This window comes from Xenopus laevis, chromosome 2L, assembly GCF_017654675.1.
Source record: "Xenopus laevis strain J_2021 chromosome 2L, Xenopus_laevis_v10.1, whole genome shotgun sequence".
Taxonomy (NCBI): Eukaryota; Metazoa; Chordata; class Amphibia; order Anura; family Pipidae; genus Xenopus; species Xenopus laevis.
In genome coordinates this window covers 158,815,971-158,837,281 of record NC_054373.1, presented here as the reverse complement: position 1 = coordinate 158,837,281, position 21,311 = coordinate 158,815,971, and the positions used below count along the sequence as shown (strand labels likewise).

At 41.7% G+C, this 21,311-nt stretch overlaps 1 protein-coding gene across 4 annotated transcripts; it reads left to right on the top strand.

The window, feature by feature from the left end:
• Positions 1–10,277: 10,277 nt before the first annotated feature.
• On the top strand, positions 10,278–21,092 carry slc25a15.2.L (solute carrier family 25 member 15, gene 2 L homeolog). Of its 4 annotated transcripts, none has more exons than XM_018247618.2 (8): positions 10,278–10,479; positions 10,821–10,949; positions 13,356–13,467; positions 15,175–15,433; positions 17,641–17,778; positions 20,084–20,253; positions 20,505–20,663; positions 20,831–21,092. In XM_018247618.2, the coding sequence occupies exons 3-8, from the start codon at positions 13,413–13,415 to the stop codon at positions 20,953–20,955; spliced, it is 906 nt and encodes a 301-aa protein (XP_018103107.1). In that variant the 5' UTR covers positions 10,278–10,479; positions 10,821–10,949; positions 13,356–13,412; the 3' UTR covers positions 20,956–21,092. The 4 variants fall into 4 exon arrangements, with proteins under 4 accessions (XP_018103107.1, XP_041438552.1, XP_041438551.1 ...); XM_041582618.1 differs by having other exon boundaries at positions 10,278–10,598; XM_041582617.1 differs by having other exon boundaries at positions 10,278–10,598; positions 10,774–10,949.
• Positions 21,093–21,311: the final 219 nt, after the last annotated feature.

The following is a 21,311-nucleotide window of genomic DNA, read 5'->3' as shown; positions in this document are numbered from 1 at the left end:
TCTCTACTCCAAGTCAACACTGCAAGTTAGCTTCCATCCCATACTCCTCTATGGTGAACTTAAATATTTTACAGGGAATGTTATCCGTTACATTTCTGCTCCTTCACAAGAGGTTAATAAGTGCTTACCCAATCACAGCAAAATGTAACATAGCAAGTTAGGTTGAAAAAAGACACACGTCGAGAACTTAACCCACCCACTTATAAAAAACCCTACCCAGTATCCTACATAGTCCCCCCCCTTCCCGCTCCCCGCATAGGTGATAATACCTATAAGTTTCCATTAATACAAATCCAAATTCCATGGATATACTTTAGTGGTGCTCTGTCTGGTAGCTATGATGCTCCTAAATTCCTTATACATTTCAATAATAACAAGGCAATCAGATGGCACTCACTCCGCAAACTGTGCTTACAATTTGTGCTTTATTCAGATCTCCACACAACGTTTCGCAGGCTCTACCCCCTCTACCCCAGAAGTGCTCAAGAACACTTGAGAAAGGGAGTACAGCCTCCGAAATTATATAAAGTTCTCCTCTAAGACTGTATATAACCTGCCTAACTGCCAGTAGATCCAAAGGAAGGCAAACAACCCCATCTGAAGCCTCTCCAATTTGCCTCAGAGGGGGAAAAAATTCCTTCATAACTCCAAAATGGCAATCGGACCAGTCCCTGGATCAACTTGTACTATGAGCTATCTCCCATAACTCTGTATTCCCTCACTTGCTAAAAAAAAATCCCTTCTGAATATTTAGACGGATTAAAGTGCCGCTGTGGCATACAGCTGAAACATACAGCTGAAACTTTGACGGGGGAGGGGTGGTATATCCCCATCCACTTGCAATACTTTAACCTTCCTTGTCTGCCATAAAAAGGAAGAACAAGCATGTGAGATTGAGTGCATGCACTGGGCCCCCCTAAAGATTCTTTATGGGGGGCCCGCCCTGTAAAATTATGCTACTGGTTCGGGAGGGCCCAGCTGAATGCTGGACCTACAACAGGTTGTCAGTTACATCGATGTTTTTATCTGCAACCTTCTTATGAATGTGGGATGGGAGGCTTGGCCCAGTGCTGCGAATTAACCTATAAACATAAACTCCTCCTAAACTAAATACCTCTAGGCCCAGACTGGCAATCAGAGAGGCTATTTTGAATCCCTGTCCAGACCTGAATACCTCCCAACAGTTTATAATTGAGTCACTCCAGAATGGTCAGACCCCAAGCTTACTGATAAGCGGACAGGGATTTGGGCAGCTGGTACCATGTCTAAGGGCAAGGGCATGGCCTACATTACCACACTAAGGGTAGGACTACACGGACGATTTCCGCGTGATCCGACGCCCTGCAGAAAAACGCAGGCGTCACGTTGAATGCGACAGAAATAAGGTAAGTAATGGCATTGTCGGATGGTGTCGCAGCGTTGATCCAACGCGACATGACTGTCGGATGCAGAAACCTTATTTCTGTTGCATCCGACGTGACGCCTGCGTTTTTGCACAGCCCGTCGGATTGCGTGGAAATCGTCCGTGTAGTCTTACCCTTATTCTTATTCAAATATTGGCAGATATGAACAAAGTTAAGGAAGACCCTCGTTTTATTGAACAATACAAATCTATCGTTTTCTAATTCCATAACTAGAGAAACCTAATAACTGCTGGAGGGACGATGCAAGTCAGCGCTATGATATTAAGCCCCCTCTCCAGGGGTTAAAGTATTTTTCCAATCTAGAAACGAATTCCAAAGTCCTGATTAATGAGATATTTGACAGTACAAAGTATGATGACTTAAAGCTGCAAGCTGTTGGTTCTTGTAATGCAGTGTTTGAGGGAAAGCAAACAGTGATATCTCTCTTTAATAAACCAACTGTGACTCCTGCAGTACGTGACTCCTCTGCAAGAAGGAGAGAACAAATTTGCGAATACAAATTTGCATGTCTCAATGTAACATTCTTCATTATTGCATTGCGAATCTTAATTGCACATTGCGAACCTCTAACTCCAGGTGGCGTAAACTTTTGGAGGAAACGTTACAACTTTTTCATGAAGATGTTTTATTACATACACTGCACAATATCGCAAACTATAAAATTCGCAATCGCTATCCTACTGTTGTTTACTTTGCAAACATTTATTCACATTGCGACCAATATTACATTACCCCAATAGTCCATGAATTGGGTTTCCTTGCAGACTGCTGGTGTGTGTTTGCATGAGAGTCTCTGAGGTAAATTTACTTACCTCCGAAAATCCGCGAGTGCTGGCGTTGCGCACATCGCAACACTTCGTCAGGCGTAAATTCGCCTGGACAACGCTAATTCACGAAGATCTGAAGTTGCACACAGAGTACCGAACGCTTGCAAAGTTGCGCTAGCATTAATACGATCAGCAGTTCGAAATTACACTAGCGTTGGCTAAATTGCATACAGCGTGCAGTTAAAGTACAATGGACGGATATGTTGCAGCAAACACATTACACTACACAAGGCCAGGGAACCTTAACAAAATAAAATATAGGTGTTATATGTAAGGAAATGTAGGGGGGAAGCCGAGTACCCTAAAAAAAATTACGCACTTTTGCAGCCTATCACCCTAAAAAAAGGAAAAGACGCCAGCGATTTTTGGGACTTAGAAAATTTTTCAACAAAATTTCAAGTAAGTTCTATCTATTCCATTGCACTTTGCCTGGTCTGAGGTGGTGAAGGCAAGTCTGGTGATAGAGGTAACGGTCAGTAAAATCAAAAACTTTTTCGCCTGGCGTTAGAGTGCGAAGTTGAACCAGAGTCTATCTCCTTCGCTAGCGAAATTACGCCAGCGACCATTAGTAAATCGGTGAAGTGCCGAAATGACGTGAATTTTCGCCAGCGTTAGCCACTTCGCCCTTTAGTAAATTTCCCCCTCTGTGAGAATGCGCAAGTCTGTGTTACACTGCAAGTTGCTGTTGGCATAAGTCTTTTATGAGAATGAATGTGAGCGTCTGCACGTTTGTGATTTAATGATCTACAACACTCTCTATGGTGCATTGATCCGGGGAATCATTCCCCTTGTTATTTAGGAGTCAGAAAGAACTGTTTTTCTTATGTAAAAATATGCCTAAACTTCTAAGGCTAATGCCACACAGGGTTGAAAATCTTCCTGCTGAAATACACAGGCTGAGAATCAGCCCCTCGCTGGCATTAGCCTCCTGTCCTGTCAGCACCAGGAACAGTTGTGTCGGCTCAGGTGCAGGCACATGTGGCAGATTTCAACGCCATAACACAAAAGTTTGCACTCTTGTGCCAAAATCCATTGCATGTGGCTGAACAAAAAATTGTTTCGGGTGCAGGCAGGACAGGCGGCTAATGCCTGTGTAGGGGCTGTGTATTCCAGCAGGATGATTTCATAGCTCCCCACTGTCCTGATTTTCGTGGGACAGTCCCGATTTTGACATCTAAACCCGCAGTCCCAGATTGTTACTGAAATGTCCTGACTTTCTCTTTGATCTCCTACACTGAACAGCCAGAAAAAGATACAAAGTTTCTGAAACTTAATTGGCTTTATGCAGAGAGCCCAGAATATGTGTCAGGTGCACTTAGATACAGTACATTAATAACAATTTAAGATAAGCAAACAGCCCTATAAGGTAGAGTTTTAAAAAATCCTCTAGTGTTCAGACACTTAGGCTAGTGGCACACATTGGCTGCTGTATCTACTGGTGTGGCACCAGCTCATCAGCATACACTCAGGGTGGATTTTGGCACAACCATGCATTGTCACGCATGCCAGCATTGCCTAGAGTCTTAATAAAAAGGAGTGTACACAGCTTAGCTATAAGGCAAGGTTTGCACAAAGCAAACAAACATTTTCTATAACCTAAAAAAATCACAAAGCTAACATGCATCCATATTCTGCCTGAGTAATTCTGAGAGTTGGAAACTGCTTGGTCCAAGCTTCTAAATTAATTTTTTATCCTTGGGATCAGATAATTTAATGATATTGATCACAGGGCACATATTGAAAACAAATTTAAATTGCATCCTTTTTTCACCATGCCCTGCATCTAGTAAATGAGCCCTAGAGTCTGTAAACAGGCCAGAAGTGGGACAGATGCCTGATATAGGTACTGTGTCGGGCCAGGCACCCTAGGCAACCTGGCCGGTCGCATCGCCTCCAATGAGCTGGCCCAGTCCCTCTCAGTCGGGAACAGCCGGTATGAGAGTGGAGTGAGGGGACAGTACTAGGGGCAGGGGTGTAACTACAGAGGAAGCAGACCCTAGGGCTACATGGGGGGCCCAGGAGGTAAAGGGGCCCCATGAGATCCTAATTCATAAACAATTTCAATAAATTTTGGTAAAACAAATCAACCTGTAAACATTTGGGGGGCCTGAAAAATAATTTGCTGTGGGCCCAGTGATATCTAGTTACTCCACAAACTAGAGGTAGGAGGCAGAGAACGTAAGGTGCGTGCCTGGCACCCCCACCTTTGTACCCTATGCACATGCCTACCCCTAGTTCCGGCCCTGCATAGGCACCCCAGAGGGCACCTTGGCGCTGCCCACACATTCAGTAAATGTAGGTGGACAGGCAGTAGGTGGACAAGACAATATTTAGTGGTGGACAGACCACTTTATGAATAATACTTTCATGTTGAAAGCAGTGCATTTAGTAAAAATGGGACATATTCTTATGTAAGAAGCTATAAACCTCTAATCATGGCATCTATAGGGCAGTGTTGGTAAGTTTTTTTTTAGGAGAAAACGCATTTGTAAACGTAATTGTATTGCAAGTAAGTAGAAGTTTGATTTGATGTTAGAAATGTAAAACCAATGCCAAGATATTTGTGATATTATTATTTATAATTTATTATTATTATTATGTATTTATATAGCACCAACATATTGCGTAGCACTGTAAAGTAAATGTGATTACAACTAAATCATATGAATTCTACACTTAGAACATATGGAGTTACATACATTACAATCAATACCGGTACAAAAGGTGAGGAAGGCCCTATGCAGAAAAAGCTTACACTATAAATCGAAGGGAGTAATACACAAGGTGTGGGAGTGGGCAAGATCGAAATTAAGTGGGTGAGAAATGTGGTACTGTATGTGGTGTTGCGTCCTGAAAGAAGTGCTTTTTAAGATATTTCTTGAAAGCAGAAAGGTTGGGAGAAAGTCGGACAGACCGTGGGAGAGAGTTCCAGAGGAGGGGTGCAGCCCTTGCAAAGTCTTGAATGCGAGCATGTGAGGAGGTAATGAGAGAAGAGTTGAGCAGCAAGTCAGCATAGGAGCATAGTAAGTGGTTGGATGAGTATATAGAGATGAGTTCAGAGATGTAGGGTGGGGCAGAGTTATGAAGTGCTTTGAATGTCAGGGTCATTTGATTCTGAAAGGTAGCGGAAGCCAGTGCAGGGATTGACAGAATGGCGTGGCAGAGGAGGAGCGGTTGCTGAGGTGTATGAGCCTCGCAGCAGTGTTCATTATGGACTGGAGAGGTGACAGTCTCTGGAGGGGAAGGCCAATTAAAAGAGAGTTACAGTAGTCTAGACATGATATGACGAGAGAATGAATAAGAATTTTGGCAGCATCTTGGGTGATAAATGATTGTATTTTGGATATGTTCCTTAGGTGGAAGTGACATGATTTAATAAGTGACTGGATATGAGGAGTGAATGACAGCGCCGAATCTAGGATAACCTCAAGGCACCGGGCCTGGGGAGAGGGGGTGATATTGGAATTGTTAACTATGTTGGATACTTCTGGGATGTTACTGGTGTTAGTTGGAGGAAAGAGAAAATTTCAGTTTTAGAGAGGTTTAATTTAAGATAGCATTGCGACATCCAGGTAGAGATAGCGGACAGGCAGGAGGAGACGCGAGTTAGGAGTTCTGGGTTGAGATCAGGAGATGAGAGATAGATCTGAGCATCGTCAGCATAGAGGTGGTAGTGGAAACCATATGAGTTGATTAATTTGGCGAGGGAGGAAGTATAGAGGGAGAATAGTAATGGTCTCAGGACAGAGCCTTGAGGAAACCAATCAGAAAGAGGTAGGGGAGAAGAAGATACTCTGTTTTTAGGAGACACTGAAGGAACGATTGGTGATGTAAGAAGAGAACCAGGACAGGGCTGTGTCACGAAGGCCAAGCGAATGAAGGGACTGAGATATTACAGTGAAGAGAGTCAAAGGAAGAAGAGGAAGAAGAGAGATGTGACACGTCTACAGCTTGCAAGTCACGGTAAGTACATGTTTGGGGAATCGCAGTGGGCGAGGAGGGAGTTAGTGAGAGTTGAAATGTGAGCATATTGTGATCAGAGAGGGGAAATGGTGAGTTAATAAAATTGGTGGTTGATCAGAGTCTGGTAAATATGAGATCCAGAGCATTACTATTGGAGTGAGAGGGGGAATCTGGGCACAAAGATAAGCCGAGGGAGGAGGTTAGTGAAAGAAGTTTAGAAGGGTTGTTACTTTTGTTAACGGGTATATTAAAGTCACCTAATATGATGGATGGGATGTTAGATGAAAGAAAGTAAGGAAGCCAGGCAGCAAAGTTGTCCAGAAATTGTGCAGTTGGTCCTGGTGGTCGATATATAACAGCAATGCAGAGTGAAACAGGAGAAAAGAGCCTAATGCAGTGAGCCTCAAATGAGCAGAATGATAGAGAGGGAACAGGTATGAGTATGAGTAAGGTGTAGGCCCCCATAGGACATGGCAGCAGGTGAGGCAGTGTCGGTAGGAGAAAGCCTTGATGGGAGAGGTAGTGAAACATGTTTTATGAAGCATGAGAGTGAAAGGAGGAAGAATACAGGATAAAGCATGTTTGGAGTAAGAAGTAACAAACTGGCAGGTACAAACAAATCTGTGTTCTTCTTATACCAGCTGGTTCAAAGTTTATAGAAGATAATCTGGTTCCTTTTGCCTTGTCAATGCCTTGTCCAACTGCCTTGTATAACTGCCATTTCTAAGCACTTGTGAAATATTTGCACTTAGGAAATGTAGCACTGTTAGTGATATACCTGAATTGTAAACAGATGAGGGTAGAATATTACTAGCATACTTTATAGCTTGGTTTTATATCCACTAATCACATTGCCTTTCATGAGGTGTTGGATGGAAATTGCAAAATACAAAATAAATTACAATGAAACCCTAATTTTACACTTATTTTACACAATTATTTTTGTGGTCCTACATATAGTGTATATCATGCATAATACATTTTCCCGATTTTACATTTTCCCGGATTTTACACCATTTTCTTTTCTGGTTCCCTGAAAAACGTTAAATGGGAGTTCTGCTGTCCAACTCTACTGGGGGATGGAGATTCAGTAGAGAAGAGGGCTGGTACCTATCAGGGATGCATATACATTCAGTGAAACTAAACATGCTTACTAATAAGGCCATGGGCAGACAGAGCGTTAGCTCCACTGCTCTCAGTCTGTGTATTTTTTCAGGCTGAGAAAAGCCAGTCCCCAGATACATTCATTTGAACGGCTTCTGTGCAGTCAATGCAGAAAATGCCTGCTTTCACGTACAGTATTTGGGCTGACCTCCACTGCACTGTGTGTGCCTGTCCTGCATGCAAGTGGATCAAATTCAAACAGATTCAACAGAGATGGGGCATGGAGTAGATCCGCTTCTCTCTGCAAACTGAGGGCAGCAGAGCCAACGCTCCATCTGCCCATGGCCTTCTATACTTTAACAAACAAGGGAAAGTTGTGCTCACCACTAGTTTTTAAAATCATTAGGCGGGTGCAATGAGGGTGTGACCACAAAATACATATAGACAAATACAAGATTCCTCTGCACTCAACCCATTATCAATATATTTAAGACAGAGACATTTTGTGCATACTGCTACTGAAAAATGCCTTACCCTTTAAACAAAACAGGGATTGTTTGTCCATATATTGCAATATATTTAAGCTGGCCAACTACGTCAAAGTCATCCCATATCTGGCCAGTCCTATGCTCAATTTTCATCTGATTCATTAAGAATTCTATGGTTTAATTATACATACTTCTATACTTAGTGGGCTGTTTTGGAATATTCCTTTAAGAATAAACAAGTAATTCAGCAAAGAAGTAGAAGCTGCAGGGAAAGGTGGCTGAAAACAGTTTGTTTTCCTTGAAGAAAATGCACTTGTATGGCAGATATGGTTAATCTGTTCAAATATGTCAGCACAAATTCGCTGACATATTTGCTGACAGAAACTTCTGTCGGTCAAAGAACAAGAGTTCCACAACCAGATCTTAAATTCAGCTAAATTGTGCTGATTTGTTTGTTCCAGACCAGTAATTGGATCCCTGGGAGGGTCTGCTGCTGGAGTGGGAACGGAATCCTCCAACCAGTGCAGTCCAGCCTACCTGAGCTATACCTTAGTGAGCCCCAATCAGTTATCAGTTAGGGAGGCTATATTTGTGGCCCTATACATGGGCAAATATGATGGCAATGCAGTCAAGTCAAGTCAATATGGATTGTTGTATGGCTAACTTCTTTAAGTTGATCTTGATCTCAAGGGGCTAGATTTAATTTGAATGTAAACAGGTCATATGAACTGTAAGATAACAATAGAAAACCAGTGTATGGAGTAGTTTATAATAGCTTGCCACTGCGTACGGTGGGCCCAGGTGCACACGCCCCAGACCTTCAGCAGAGGGAGCAAACACCAGGAAACATCAAAAAAGGCTGGCACAAGCTACCAGGCTACCTGGTGCATTTTGGCTTGTGCCAGCCTTTTTTGATTTCCTGGCATATGAACTGTAACCATGTTATTAACACCAGAGTTTTATATCCAGTGAAAACAATATATTGGGGCCATGAGGAATACTGACACTGGTGCCGGAATGTGACCACCAAGTTCTTTAAGAATCCCTAGTTAATGTGTGTGATCCTGCTGCTACTCCCCTACTGCCCTGCCTCCCAGCTGAGTGGATGCACTCCCTTCTTATGACTAGTATGGGTTTAAAACAGTGTGATCAAAACAATCAAGGGCACACGGGCAGATTCGGGAAGATTAGTCACCCCGGAGCAACAATCTCTCAGAACTGCCTTCCTGCTGGCTAGAATGAAAATCGCCAGCGGGATGGCACTCGGAGCACTTCGTTTTCCGAAGTCGCCATTAGTTTCCTTGTAAGGCAACTTCAGGTGACTTCGGAAAACGAAGCTCCGCGAGTGCCATCCTGCTGGCGATTTTTCATTATAGCCGTCGCGAAGGTAGGGGAAGGCAGTTTGGGGAGATTGTCGCCCAGAAGGAGAGGCGATTTGTTGCCAGGGCGACTAATCTCCCCAAATCTGCCCGTGTGCCCTTAGTAACCAGAATGCTTAAATAGCAATCTGGAGCGATGTCGAAACACACACACACACACACACACACACACACACACACGGTCGGACTGGGCCAGCAGAACACCAGGAAAAAACCCGGTGGGCCCCTGTCCTTATGGGCCCCAGCCGGGCCAGACCTGCTCACCCAATTAGTGCTGCGCTGTTTGCGTATGCACGCAGTGTGACGATGTTCGTATATGTGCAGGTCGCACCGCTGTTCACGCATGAGCATGACGCTATTCGCGAGTGCGAGCAGGAACATAGCTTAAAAGTCGGGAGGGTGCCCCCGGAGGCTGCCAGGTGGTCCCTTTGGGTTGCAGTTCCGGTGGGCCGTCAATGCTCCAGTCAAACCCTGTATATACAGTATATACAGATATATATATATATACAAAAGCCATGAAGGGTGCTCAGTGATGTCATCTGTTATAATCGGAGCTTAGTGATGTCATTTCTATCACATGAATCACGGAAACGCGTGTATTATAATAAATAAAGTACCCCCTGTTGTAAAATATGAGGATATTAGAAGTCACCTTGGAGTTCCACGACCTGAATAAAAAATACTTTCGATTCGCAGATGTGATTATGGCACAATTGACTTTTAATCATGTTTCTGTAAGGAATCGAGTGCCGCGAGTGCTTTCTGCTATAGAGATGTATGGTGAGCACCCGGCCATTGACTAGTGGAGTGGTTGACTGCTGATGTGACTGTATAGAAAAAGGTCTCAGAGTGGACCGAAACATCACGTTGGCTGTATATATGCTCACATGAATATTGAGAGTTACATCTCTGTGCAAAAGACACTGGAAATACTAAACTATATAATAAAGGCTCCATCTATTGCTATTCATAGCAACGCTCACTGCTGGCCTGTCCCTTTAAGCAGTGCTCCAAGCCATTCCAGATGTGAGTGCAGGTAGTGATGAGATGCTGGGGGCTGGGCTTTGTGCTGACAGAGGCAGCAGGGGCGGAGACTGTGTGACAGCAGCAGGAGCAGCAGGAGCAGCAGGAGATAAGGGTGCAGTTGTGCAACATGGTGGCTCCTTCTTCTCTCCCCTGATACCCCGCTTTACCCTCATCCAGCACTGGGGAGCAGCCTGTGTCTGAGTGAGAAGGGTAAAGCAACGTAGAGTGCAGGGCTGGAAGCAGGATTTCCTGGTCTGAACATGGGAAGGTGATGCTGGCCTTTCCTTTTCTGCTCTCTAACTCTCTCGCATGGATTTGTAAATTCTGTGCTTTTAGTTGAAATTCGAGCTGGGGAGTTGCAGTTCAACTCTGTCTATGAAGCTACAGGTGGGCAGATGATGCTGTGTGCTGCTGCTTCCCAAGTGTCACATTGTGTACACGTGTGAGTGAGTGAGTGTGTGTCCTTGGCAAGCCGTGCAGGCGGCTGATGTAACAGCTACTGAGCCTTTACTCTTACCTCCCACTCCCTTTGTCCCTCCTTCTTCTCTTTCATTGGAATCAGCTCAGACTGGCAGCTGCTGAAACCCTATACGCTCTGTCTCTATTCAGGAATGGCTGGCAGCCCATTGTCCTATAGTGTGAGCCCTCTGACAATGACACTGCGGCCCGGGAGAAAGTCCTTGTGCAACTGAACGTGTATTTATGGGGACCTTGCAGGTGTTACAGGAGGACATTACAGTAAGTACTCTTTCACTTTGTATGGGAATCTCATTTGTTTGCAAAACAATGGCGAAGTATGCCTTTCTGGCATTTGGACAAGAATAACTGCAAACGGACAGTTTTGTACCTTTATATTAGCTAGGAGCCGAAGATCAGAAAAGGGTTAACTAAAGAATAAGTGAATTAAAGGAGAATCCAATAAACCATACTAGCATAACAAATAGAGAAAAGAAGGTTCTGTTCCTCTGTGGGGGGCAGAGAACTGTAACCTTACCATACACTATAAGATCCGCTCGTTTGCCAAGGTTGCCCACTAACAGCTGGGCGATATCAGGTGAATCTGAAAGTTCGGCCCTGGGCCCGAACAATCGGATTACAATGCTACGAATGGGCGCCGACGGGTCGCAGGGCCGCATCAACTAGCCAATGCGCTAAAAAAAAAAAATCAAACTTGACCGATCGATATCTGCCCGATTTTTGGCCTGATATTGATTGGGAGGACCGATATCAGCAGCTTTAATCTGCCCGTGTATGGTCATACATTGTCCCCCTGCTGAATCCAAGCCATACAATCAAATTAATACCCTCAAGCCTACCTTTTCCCTTATCATGTGAGTAGAAGCCTGAATAAAACTGTGTGCCCTCCTTAAAGGCACCCGCATCCTTACTGGGTTAGCTGCCTAAAAATATAAAATTAAGGCCATGTCTTCAATAAATTCCCCCTCCCTTCTTGCCAGTGGTATAAGTGGTCAGAGGTGTGACATTGACCTTCTAAGTCGTAGAGTCAGGGTGGTTAAAAGTAAGGCTGCATTATGTACATGTTAGGGAGCCTTTGCCTAATCTGCTAATACCCTGCATCCTTTCACTTATCCAGAAATAATGGCATTAAAACATACAATTAAAAACATTTACATTCATGACATAAAGGGAGCTATACACTTCTATTCTTGCTTTGAAGCATTGTTAGGGGGGTCATCTGATCAGTCTTAAGCCTCTGTGCATCCCTCTCACTTGATCATAGGGCCATATGTCACACAAGTGCTCAGTTAAAGAATTATCCGCCTTCAGTACAAGGAGTCTAGATATCAGTAATCATGGGGACACTATTCAGCTAACAGGTCCACCCCAGAGGGCCCAATTGTTAGCAGACCAGTCACCTGGGCCCTCTGGTTGTTAGGCCCTGTGAAAAATAGAATGGGACCCAATGGAAAAGAATGGCAGAGAATTGAACCAGATCATGTCCTCATTATGCCAAATATGAGCCACAAATAAGAGCTTAGCATGTTTTGAGACCCCCCTGTCAGCCACGTGGTCCCTTATGGTAGTACCCCCTATCACCTCTGTTGGTGGCCCTGAATATAACAGCTGATCACATCTGAAATGCCAGGTACCTTGCCTCCCATGTACCAACATAATGGAGATTCTGTATCTATGACATCATTTATTAAGGTTTGAATTTTTTGAGTTGGGTTTTTTTGGTCAAAACTCCGACCATGGAAATTTCTGAAATCTGAAAATACACCATCCAAAACCTGTCGAGGTTATATCAATGACAGAGGTCCCTTGAACCATTTGAAGATATTAATAGCCTGCTTGATGTTCAAGTTTTTCCCGAAAACTCAAATGATTTGATTGATTCGAGTTTTTTTCGCTGAAAACTCGCTCCATTCGAGTTTTCGGGTTTCGCAGCTTAAACTCACAGAATTTAGTTTTTTCTTAAATTAGAAACCATTAGAGATGTGAGTTCATTCAAGTTCATTCGACCTTTTATAAATAACCCCCCAAATGTCAGGCCCAAGGTCACAGCACACTATCAAAAGCTATCAAAGGTTCCATTTAATCACTTCCATCAGCGCTGCTGGGGTTAGTTACAGAGCTTCACTGTATTGTTATTAATTCACTTCATCTTCCTCATACAGTTATCACTATCCTACAGCAGTGTATCTCCCATGCATAGAAATGCTAAATGTATTCCCACCTGAAACATTACATACATCAGTGCTAATCCTTACAATGTTTATCTCCAACACCAGGATCAGAATATTATTCTTTATTGGATAAATTGAATGTATATTAATCTTTTATCAGATTTTATTTGCATTCAGAGGCGATGAATTTGGTGGTGGTGAACTGTCCCTGTAATAAGCCTATGAGAATGTGCTACTCAAGGGGAGATACAGTCACCATTATCTAGCGGCACAGTTTATCTCTAGTCCCCTTATTATTCTTTTGGCCTCATTTTCTTGCCAATCTTTCATGCCAGCCTCCGTATAATAGTGATAAAACTTATAGAAGCACATCTTGAGGCAAGGGAGGCTTCCATTCTATTGCTGCTCAGTTTGTGATTTTAGATTTCATTTAATTGAGTTCTTGTGCTATGGGGGTTTACAGAGATCACACAGCCTTTGTCTTGTCTTTTTGCAGAGAAATCGGACGCTGTTGGATAATTTCATTTCTAGTTAGTGCCACTCTAACCCCATCATGGCACCAAATCCAGTCATCCAAGCTGCTATTGACCTGACTGCAGGGGCTGCTGGTATGTCCCCACACCACCACTATACCTATGAGCTGACATTTCATAAGCAAAACAGAAATGCCTTCCTTTCTCATAATGTTGTTTGTACATCTGCACCCCTATATTTAGCTGAAGGGGGGCATGGCAGCTTACTTTTTTCAGAGGCATCTATAAAACTGTTTTGAGCATTATTTTATTTTTAACACTTAGGGGCCGAATTCACTAACTTCGAGTGAAGGATTCGAAGGTAAAAAACTTCGAATTTCAACGTTTTTTTTTTGGGCTACTTCACCATCGAATGGGCTACTTCGACCTTCGACTACGACTTGGTATCGAAGGATTCGAAGTAAAAATCGTTCGACTATTCGACCATTCGATAGTCGAAGTACTGTCTCTTTAAAAAAAACTTCTACCCCCTAGTTCGCCACCTAAAAGCTACCGAAGTCAATGTTAGCCTATGGGGAAGGTCCCCATAGGCTTGGCTAACTTTTTTTGATCGAAGGATATTCCTTCGATCGTTGGATTTAAATCCTTCGAATCGTTCGATTCGAAGGATTCAATCGTTTGATCGAAGGAATTATCCTTCGATCGTTTGATCGAACTATCTGCGCTAAATCCTTCGACTTCGATATTCGAAGTCGAAGGTTTTTAATTCCTAGTCGAATATCGAGGGTTAATTAACCCTCGATATTCGACCCTTAGTGAATCGGCCCCTAATAGTAACCAGCAGTTGTAATTAAATAGGACTACTGTCTGATATGACTTCCTGTAAGTACTGTGGCCTAAGATCAATTTACTAAATTCAACCTCAGTTTTATTGCTGCACCTGGGCATCCATAGGCACTCATGGAAAACAATCAGTCAAAAGAGGGAGATAATTGGAGAATTATATAAAACTAGCCTATGTATGAGACACAGAGGGGCAGATTTACTTAAGGGCCGTCGTTAGCGGAAAATTGCCAGAAATCTCATCCGCAGGGACATTACCAATTTACTAACAGGTGTAGAGGACAATTCGCTAGCCAACGAGATCGTCGATGGCGCAGTTTCGTGCCCTATCGCCATGCACATTTTCACTCAGGCAAAGGATCTTTACTCCGCAAATTCACTTAAGTGCGAATTTTACAGAACGTTACCTTCTTCGCCACCTTAGACCTGGCGAACTGATAAGATGAAGCTAAATCCTCCTCAATCTTATGTCACTGACATCATATCCTGTGTGCTGGAAAGTCATAAAAGTTCTAAAAAAAACGCTGGCTTTTTTAAATGTTTTTAAAGCGGGATACGCATTCAAAAGTCCTAGCCATGGGGGCAGCCTTTCAAGCTGGAAAAAAAGGAGAAAAGACACATGTTACATAATAGATAAAACACCATTGTAGTGTACAGGGTTTGTCTGTTGTGAGCTATGTAACCTGTGCCTTTTTTCCAGCTGAGATTGATGAAGCCATGGCTACACAGCAGCTTGTTTATATAAACTATACTAGTCTTTCTGAAGCAAACACACAACTTTTACCAGTGGAGAGCAACAGTATATTATATGTTAATTACTTCAAACGCTTTAACATTTTGATGTTACTGTTGCTTTAAGAACCACCATTCATTTCTGAATCACTCCATGAAAACAATTTCCACATATTTCTGTATCACTTTTTCTATATAAGGCCCCTATATGAGAAAATATTCTAGTGTCTAATAATAAAAGGCTAACCTATATGTGTGGTTATTTAGGTGGGACAGCATGTGTGCTAACAGGTCAGCCCTTCGACACAGCCAAGGTGAAGATGCAGACGTTCCCCACCATGTACAGGGGACTCATAGACTGTGCCACGAAGACTTACAAACAAATGGGCCTCAGGGGGTTCTACAAAGGCACCAGCCCAGCGCTTCTGGCAAATATAGCTGAGAATTCGGTGCTTTTCATGAGCTACGGATTTTGCCAGAGGGTTGTGCGGAGAATAGTTGGCTTGGACAAGAATGCAGCCTTAAGGTGAGTTAGGGCTATACAGGAAAATTGCTTAACTACTCTGTACAGGGGGGTTATTATTACCTTATACAGGTATAGGATCCATTATCCTGAAACCCATTATCCAGAAAGCTCAGAATTACGTGAAGGTGATATATCATAAAGTCCATTTTAAAGTGGACCTGTCACCCAAATATAAAAATTTGTATAATAAAAGTCCTTTTCAAATTTAACATGAAATCCAATTTCTTTTTTTAACTAAAGCATTCATAGCTGTCGTAAGCTCATTTAAAAATCTCAGCTGTCAATCAAATATTGCCTGCCCCTCCTCTATGCCTTAGGCAGGGCAGACAATTACTTTCATTTTCCATTCAGCATTTCCCAGATGTCACTGCTCTCCACACAATCCCCTGTTCTCTTCACCATTTAATTGTGTAGCCAGGGCATGGGAATGGCCATGGGGTTCCCCATTCTGGTGCACAAACAAGACTCTGAGATGATGCAAGGCTTGAAAAATGACCTCCTGTGTCCGAAAAGTCGCTATGCTACACTTGTAAGTAATAAAGGCGGTTTTAACACAAAACTGGAGTGCTGCAATCCTTATACATTCGATGATACAAGGCTTGCCTTAATAACAGTGTCCACAAAATGGCTCCTGCCTGCTTGCTAGAATTATGAATTCCCAGACTGATGGAAACAAGATTCAAATAATTGATATGGTGTAATTAAAGTTCATTTTGCTTGACTAAATGTGATAAAATAGGATTTTGAAAAAAAAAATGTGGTTGACGGTTTCCCTTTAAGCAAATTATTCACATTTACAAAAATGTCATTCCTTTGTATACTCTGTATTCTGTATTATAACAAATAATGTACCTTCTACAAGGATATTAGACATAACCTTGGACTTCCATGACTTGTATAAAAACATTTGTCCTGCAGCTACATGCCTTTTTACAGTCCTCATTGACCTCTAATATCCTGACTAGTATCTTTTACAACAGGGGATACCCTATTCCCTTTATAATACATAGCTGATAATATTTGTATAATTGCCTGTTTAACACAACCTTTCATTGATTTGTTGTAACCTCACTACATACATAATTAGAATGTAGGACTCCAGACCCTGGCTCATTAATTGCTGCAGTATTTGCAGGTTATCTACTTTCACAGTGCACTGGTAAATCAACTTTAAATACAAAAAAAATATATATAAAGTATACAGACACAACAATGTCCAAGATTAGTTAAAGGAGAAGGAAAGCTCCAAGACAGTTTATTCCCAACATATTAGCCACAATAGTGCAAGCTAGATTGCTATATTTATTCTGCAGAATGCTTTACCATACCTGAGTAAACAGCTCTAGACACTGTCTCTGTTTGTTTAGGACAGAAGCTGCCATATTAGCTTGGTGTGACATCACTTCCTGCCTGAGTCTCTCCCTGCTCACTTACAGCTCTGGGCTCAGATTACAGCAGGGAGGGGAGGGAGGATCAAACTGAGCATGCTCAAGCCCTGCCCTGGAGGTTTATGCTGAAAACAGGAAGTCTGATACAGAAGCCCATGTGTACACAATAAAAGGACAGAAATGCTGTGTTTCTTTTGACAGAGGACTCAGAGCAGCATTTACTTTGAGGGTTTACTGGTGAATTTATATAGACCTTTCTGATAAAGCTTACTTACTTTAAGCCTTTCCTTCTCCTTTAAAACTATTATTGCTTACTGTGATATACATCTTGTAGTTCTAAAACTGTAAATAAAAGACGATTGAAAATAAATTTCTCATGAATTATGACATTACTGGGCCCCTTACACTCCTGGGTCCCCTGCGGCCACAGGGTCTGCTTCCTCTGTAGTTCCACCCTGGTAACTTTTATTCTCTCTCAACATAGTACATCCTCTGTATGTATCTCCAAACCAATTTCATACAAATGTAGATCCCTACAGAAGTGTCTCTTTCTATACCTCACAGTAGATGCAGTGTTCTATAGGACACATTAGGCCACAGGCAGTATATAAGGGAAGCGCTATTAAGGTGTCATGTTGTATTATAACACAAACTTTCTTCTGCTGAAAAATTATCTAAAAAAGGTTTCTGACTTCTTAGTTAGCAGTGAAATGGAGCATCGTTTTTCTTATAGTTGGAACTAGTTAGAAATGGTTAAATGATCCAACCAGTCCTCTGTACCAACTTACTATTATGAATTGTTTGTGTTCTTCGTTAAAGTGATGTGCAGAATGCAGCATCGGGATCAGTGGCGTCTGTTTTTGCAGCCCTCGTCCTTTGTCCCACAGAGCTAGTGAAGTGTCGTCTGCAAGCCATGCATGAGCTGGAAGTATCTGGCAAGGTCTTACAAGGGCAGAAGTAAGTCTGAGGCATTTGTGCCCAAAAGCAACTACTCATTTCACTTGTGGAGTTCATGGGATATATTATATATAAATACAAGCAGGGCCTAGATATAAATATGCTGTCCTGGAGCCTACACTGATTCATATATATATATATATATATATATATATATATATATATATATATATATATATATATATATATATATATATATATATATATATATATATATAGAAAAATTCTTGCCGTCACTGCACTCACCACTCATTAGCATCGAGGCTGGGTGCTAACCAGAAAATTATAAAGTCCAGCAAATGAAAGCACTCACAGCTCCATCATAAAGTTTGAAATTTAAAAGGTTTCTTTATTAAACCCACATCAGATCAACGCGTTTCAACCCCCACAGGGCCGTCATCAGGATAGTGCAACCAAGTGAAACACCCATTTTAACTAGTGATAATCCAATCAGTGATGTGTGATCGTGATTACATCATCATTCATCTATTAACCCATGGCATACCAACTTTAACACCAATAAACCCATATTTTAAACCTCAGTCATTGTCTATTCAAATTCATTTCTGTTATTAAAAAAACACAATTCATCATATAAATATCCATATAAATACGAACCTATTAAATACAACAGTTCAGATAATAAATTAACTAGACATATAATAGACTGGGATATATATATATATATATATATATATATATATAGTCAAACACAAGAGTCCTCTGCACTTGTGCAGAGGACTCTTGTGTTTGACTATATGTATTTTGTGGTCACAGCCTCATTGCACCCCCGCCTAATGGTTTTAAAAAATAGTGGTGAGCACAACTTTCCCTTGTGTGTGTGTGTGTGTGTGTGTGTGTGTGTGTGTGTGTGTGTGTGTGTGTGTGTGTGTGTGTGTGTGTGTGTGTGTGTGTGTGTGTGTGTGTGTGTGTTGTGTGTGTGTGTGTGTGTGTGTGTGTGTGTGTGTGTGTGTGTGTGTGTGTGTGTGTGTGTGTGTGTGTGTGTGTGTGTGTGTGTGTGTGTAAAATTCTAGGAGTGCTGCCGTCTTGCATTTTGTACACACATATAACCAACAAAAAAGTCAAGACAACTTTGTACAAATAAAAAAAAGTTTTTACCAACAGGTAACAGCAAACATGCGATGTTTCGAAGCTCCCGCTTCTTTCTCAAGCATTAAAGGAAACCAATACCCCCAAAATGAACACTTAAGCAACAGATAGTTCATATCATATTAAGTGGCATATTAAAGAATCTTACCAAACTGGAATATATATTTAAGTAAATATTGTCTTTTACATCTCTTGCCTTGAGCCATCATTTCGTGATGGTCTGTGTGCTGCCTCAGAGATCACCTGACCAGAAATACTGCAGCTCTAACTGTAACAGGAAGAAGTGTGGAAGCAAAAGACACAACTCTGTCTTTTTATTGGCTCATGTGACCTAACAAGTATGGTTTGTTGGTATGTTTGTGAGTACAGTGAATCCTTCGATCCTAGGGGGCAGCCCTTATTTTTTAAAATGGCAATTTTCTATTTATTATTGCCCAATGGCACATACTACTAGAAAAGTATATTACCGGTATTATGAAAATGGTTTATTTACATGAAGCAGGGTTTTACATATGAGCTGTTTTATGCAATATCTTTTTATAGAGAACTACATTGTTTGGGGGGTATAGTTTTCCTTTAATGATTGCTATGACATCACAACCTATTTTAAAGCATAGGTAGTACACACCCCTCACATCATTATGTAAATCAGTTCCCTTGTGTTACAGATCAATCCACTTTAGTTTGTTACACAGTGTTTGGCATACATCTAAGCATACATCGCCTCCAACAATATAAATTAGTTAAAGGTTAAAAGACCTAACCAGAAACAATTAACATATGAAATCCCAAACAGTCTGCAATAAATGAAAGGATGTGTGTCAGTAAATCTGTGTCCCAATCCCTTATCTCTCTAAATTCCACCATACCATGACCATATAGTTCATACTAAGTGAAAGCATACAGGTCGTACTCTCTATTGAGTCCTCTTGGGTGCATAGTCTGTAATGTATGTATCCAAAATTTTTCTCTTTTCTGGAGTTGTAATAGTCTATAGGTGTGGGATCCATTATCAGGAAACCTGTTATCCTGAAAGCTCAGAATTACGGGAAGGCCTTCTCCCATAGCTTCCATTTAAATCAAATGACTAATAACAGATGATAACGCAAAGAATATGTACTGCTTGGTATAATTATGCCGTTTTGTTCCACTAATCTGAAATATGCCTTTTTTTGTGCTGCTTCCTTTGTGCCAGTACAGTGTGGTCTGTGGTTAAAGGGATTGTGCAACGAGAGGGACTGTTGGGTTTCTATAATGGCCTGACAAGCACTATCTGCAGAGAGATGCCCGGCTATTTCTTATTCTTTGGAGGGTATGAGCTCAGCCGATCCTTCTTTGCTTCGGGTGGATCAAAGGATGAACTAGGTGAGTGCAGTTGTGTTCTTCTTAGTACTCCTGTAACTCCTGTGTCAGCCTTTCTGTTCAGTTGTTCTGAACTACAGCAACACTGAGGCTGATGGGAAATACATTTAGAAGGATTTGCTTATTTCTTTGTTTATTCCCCTCTGAAAGAAGCAGTTTCATGTAATTCATATTTAACTTACTTTCTGAAGTGCCAATGCTCATTCTTATATTATAATTATTATTATATATATTATATAACTGCCATCCATTAGGTCCATTTGCTCTGATGGCAAGCGGGGGTTTTGGAGGAATTGCCCTGTGGCTGGCAGTGTACCCTATAGACTGTGTCAAATCCAGGATCCAGGTGCTCTCCATTTCTGGAAAACAAGCCGGATTCATGAAAACCTTTTTGCACATTGTGAAAACTGAAGGTAATTGGAATTATCAATGTTCTTTATAATTTATTACAAAGAGGCAGAGCCACTGTATGGAAGCATCAACTTCAGATGTTTTTCATGCAAATGTCCAGTTAAATGTCTTTTCCTCCCACCTTGTTGTGTTTGTGATGTCATTCTACTAATAGTTCTTTATATTGCAGGAGTGTCAGCGTTATATTCTGGCCTGAAACCCACTCTGATTCGTGCTTTTCCAGCCAACGGGGCTCTGTTTCTTGCATACGAATACAGCAGAAAACTCATGATGAACGAACTGGATTGCTGTTAATGGTCCCTTCCATTTTGTATTTTTCTCAGGATAGTGCGCAGAACAATGGTTTAAATATCATTTCACCGACTGAATAACAGAAAGGGCAATTATAACCGTTCGCCCTAATTTAAAGAAAAAGATTATTTTTAAATGAATGCGTTGTTCAGCTGTTTTAATGATTAATCATTTCTCACGTTTGTGGGACAAGGTATTCACTGTGTGGCCATACAAGCATCCAGAGGGTCAGCCAGGGGCCCACATGCTGTCTTCTAAATACAAGATTTGCCTTATGGTATAATTGTGGGTAATACAGTGAAGATCATAAGAAAAAGGCAGTACTGCAGATTTACTGCTCACACCTCTGTGTTTATTGC

What these genes read in the sequence shown, in the direction of transcription:
- slc25a15.2.L (XM_018247618.2), top strand. Translation starts at nt 13,413, where the DNA reads ATGGCACCAAATCCAGTCATCCAAGCTGCTATTGACCTGACTGCAGGG. An exon ending in AAGGTCTTACAAGGGCAGAA is followed by an intron (nt 17,779 to 20,083) that starts GTAAGTCTGAGG and finishes CCTTTGTGCCAG; the next exon opens with TACAGTGTGGTCTGTGGTTA. An exon ending in TGGATCAAAGGATGAACTAG is followed by an intron (nt 20,254 to 20,504) that starts GTGAGTGCAGTT and finishes GCCATCCATTAG; the next exon opens with GTCCATTTGCTCTGATGGCA.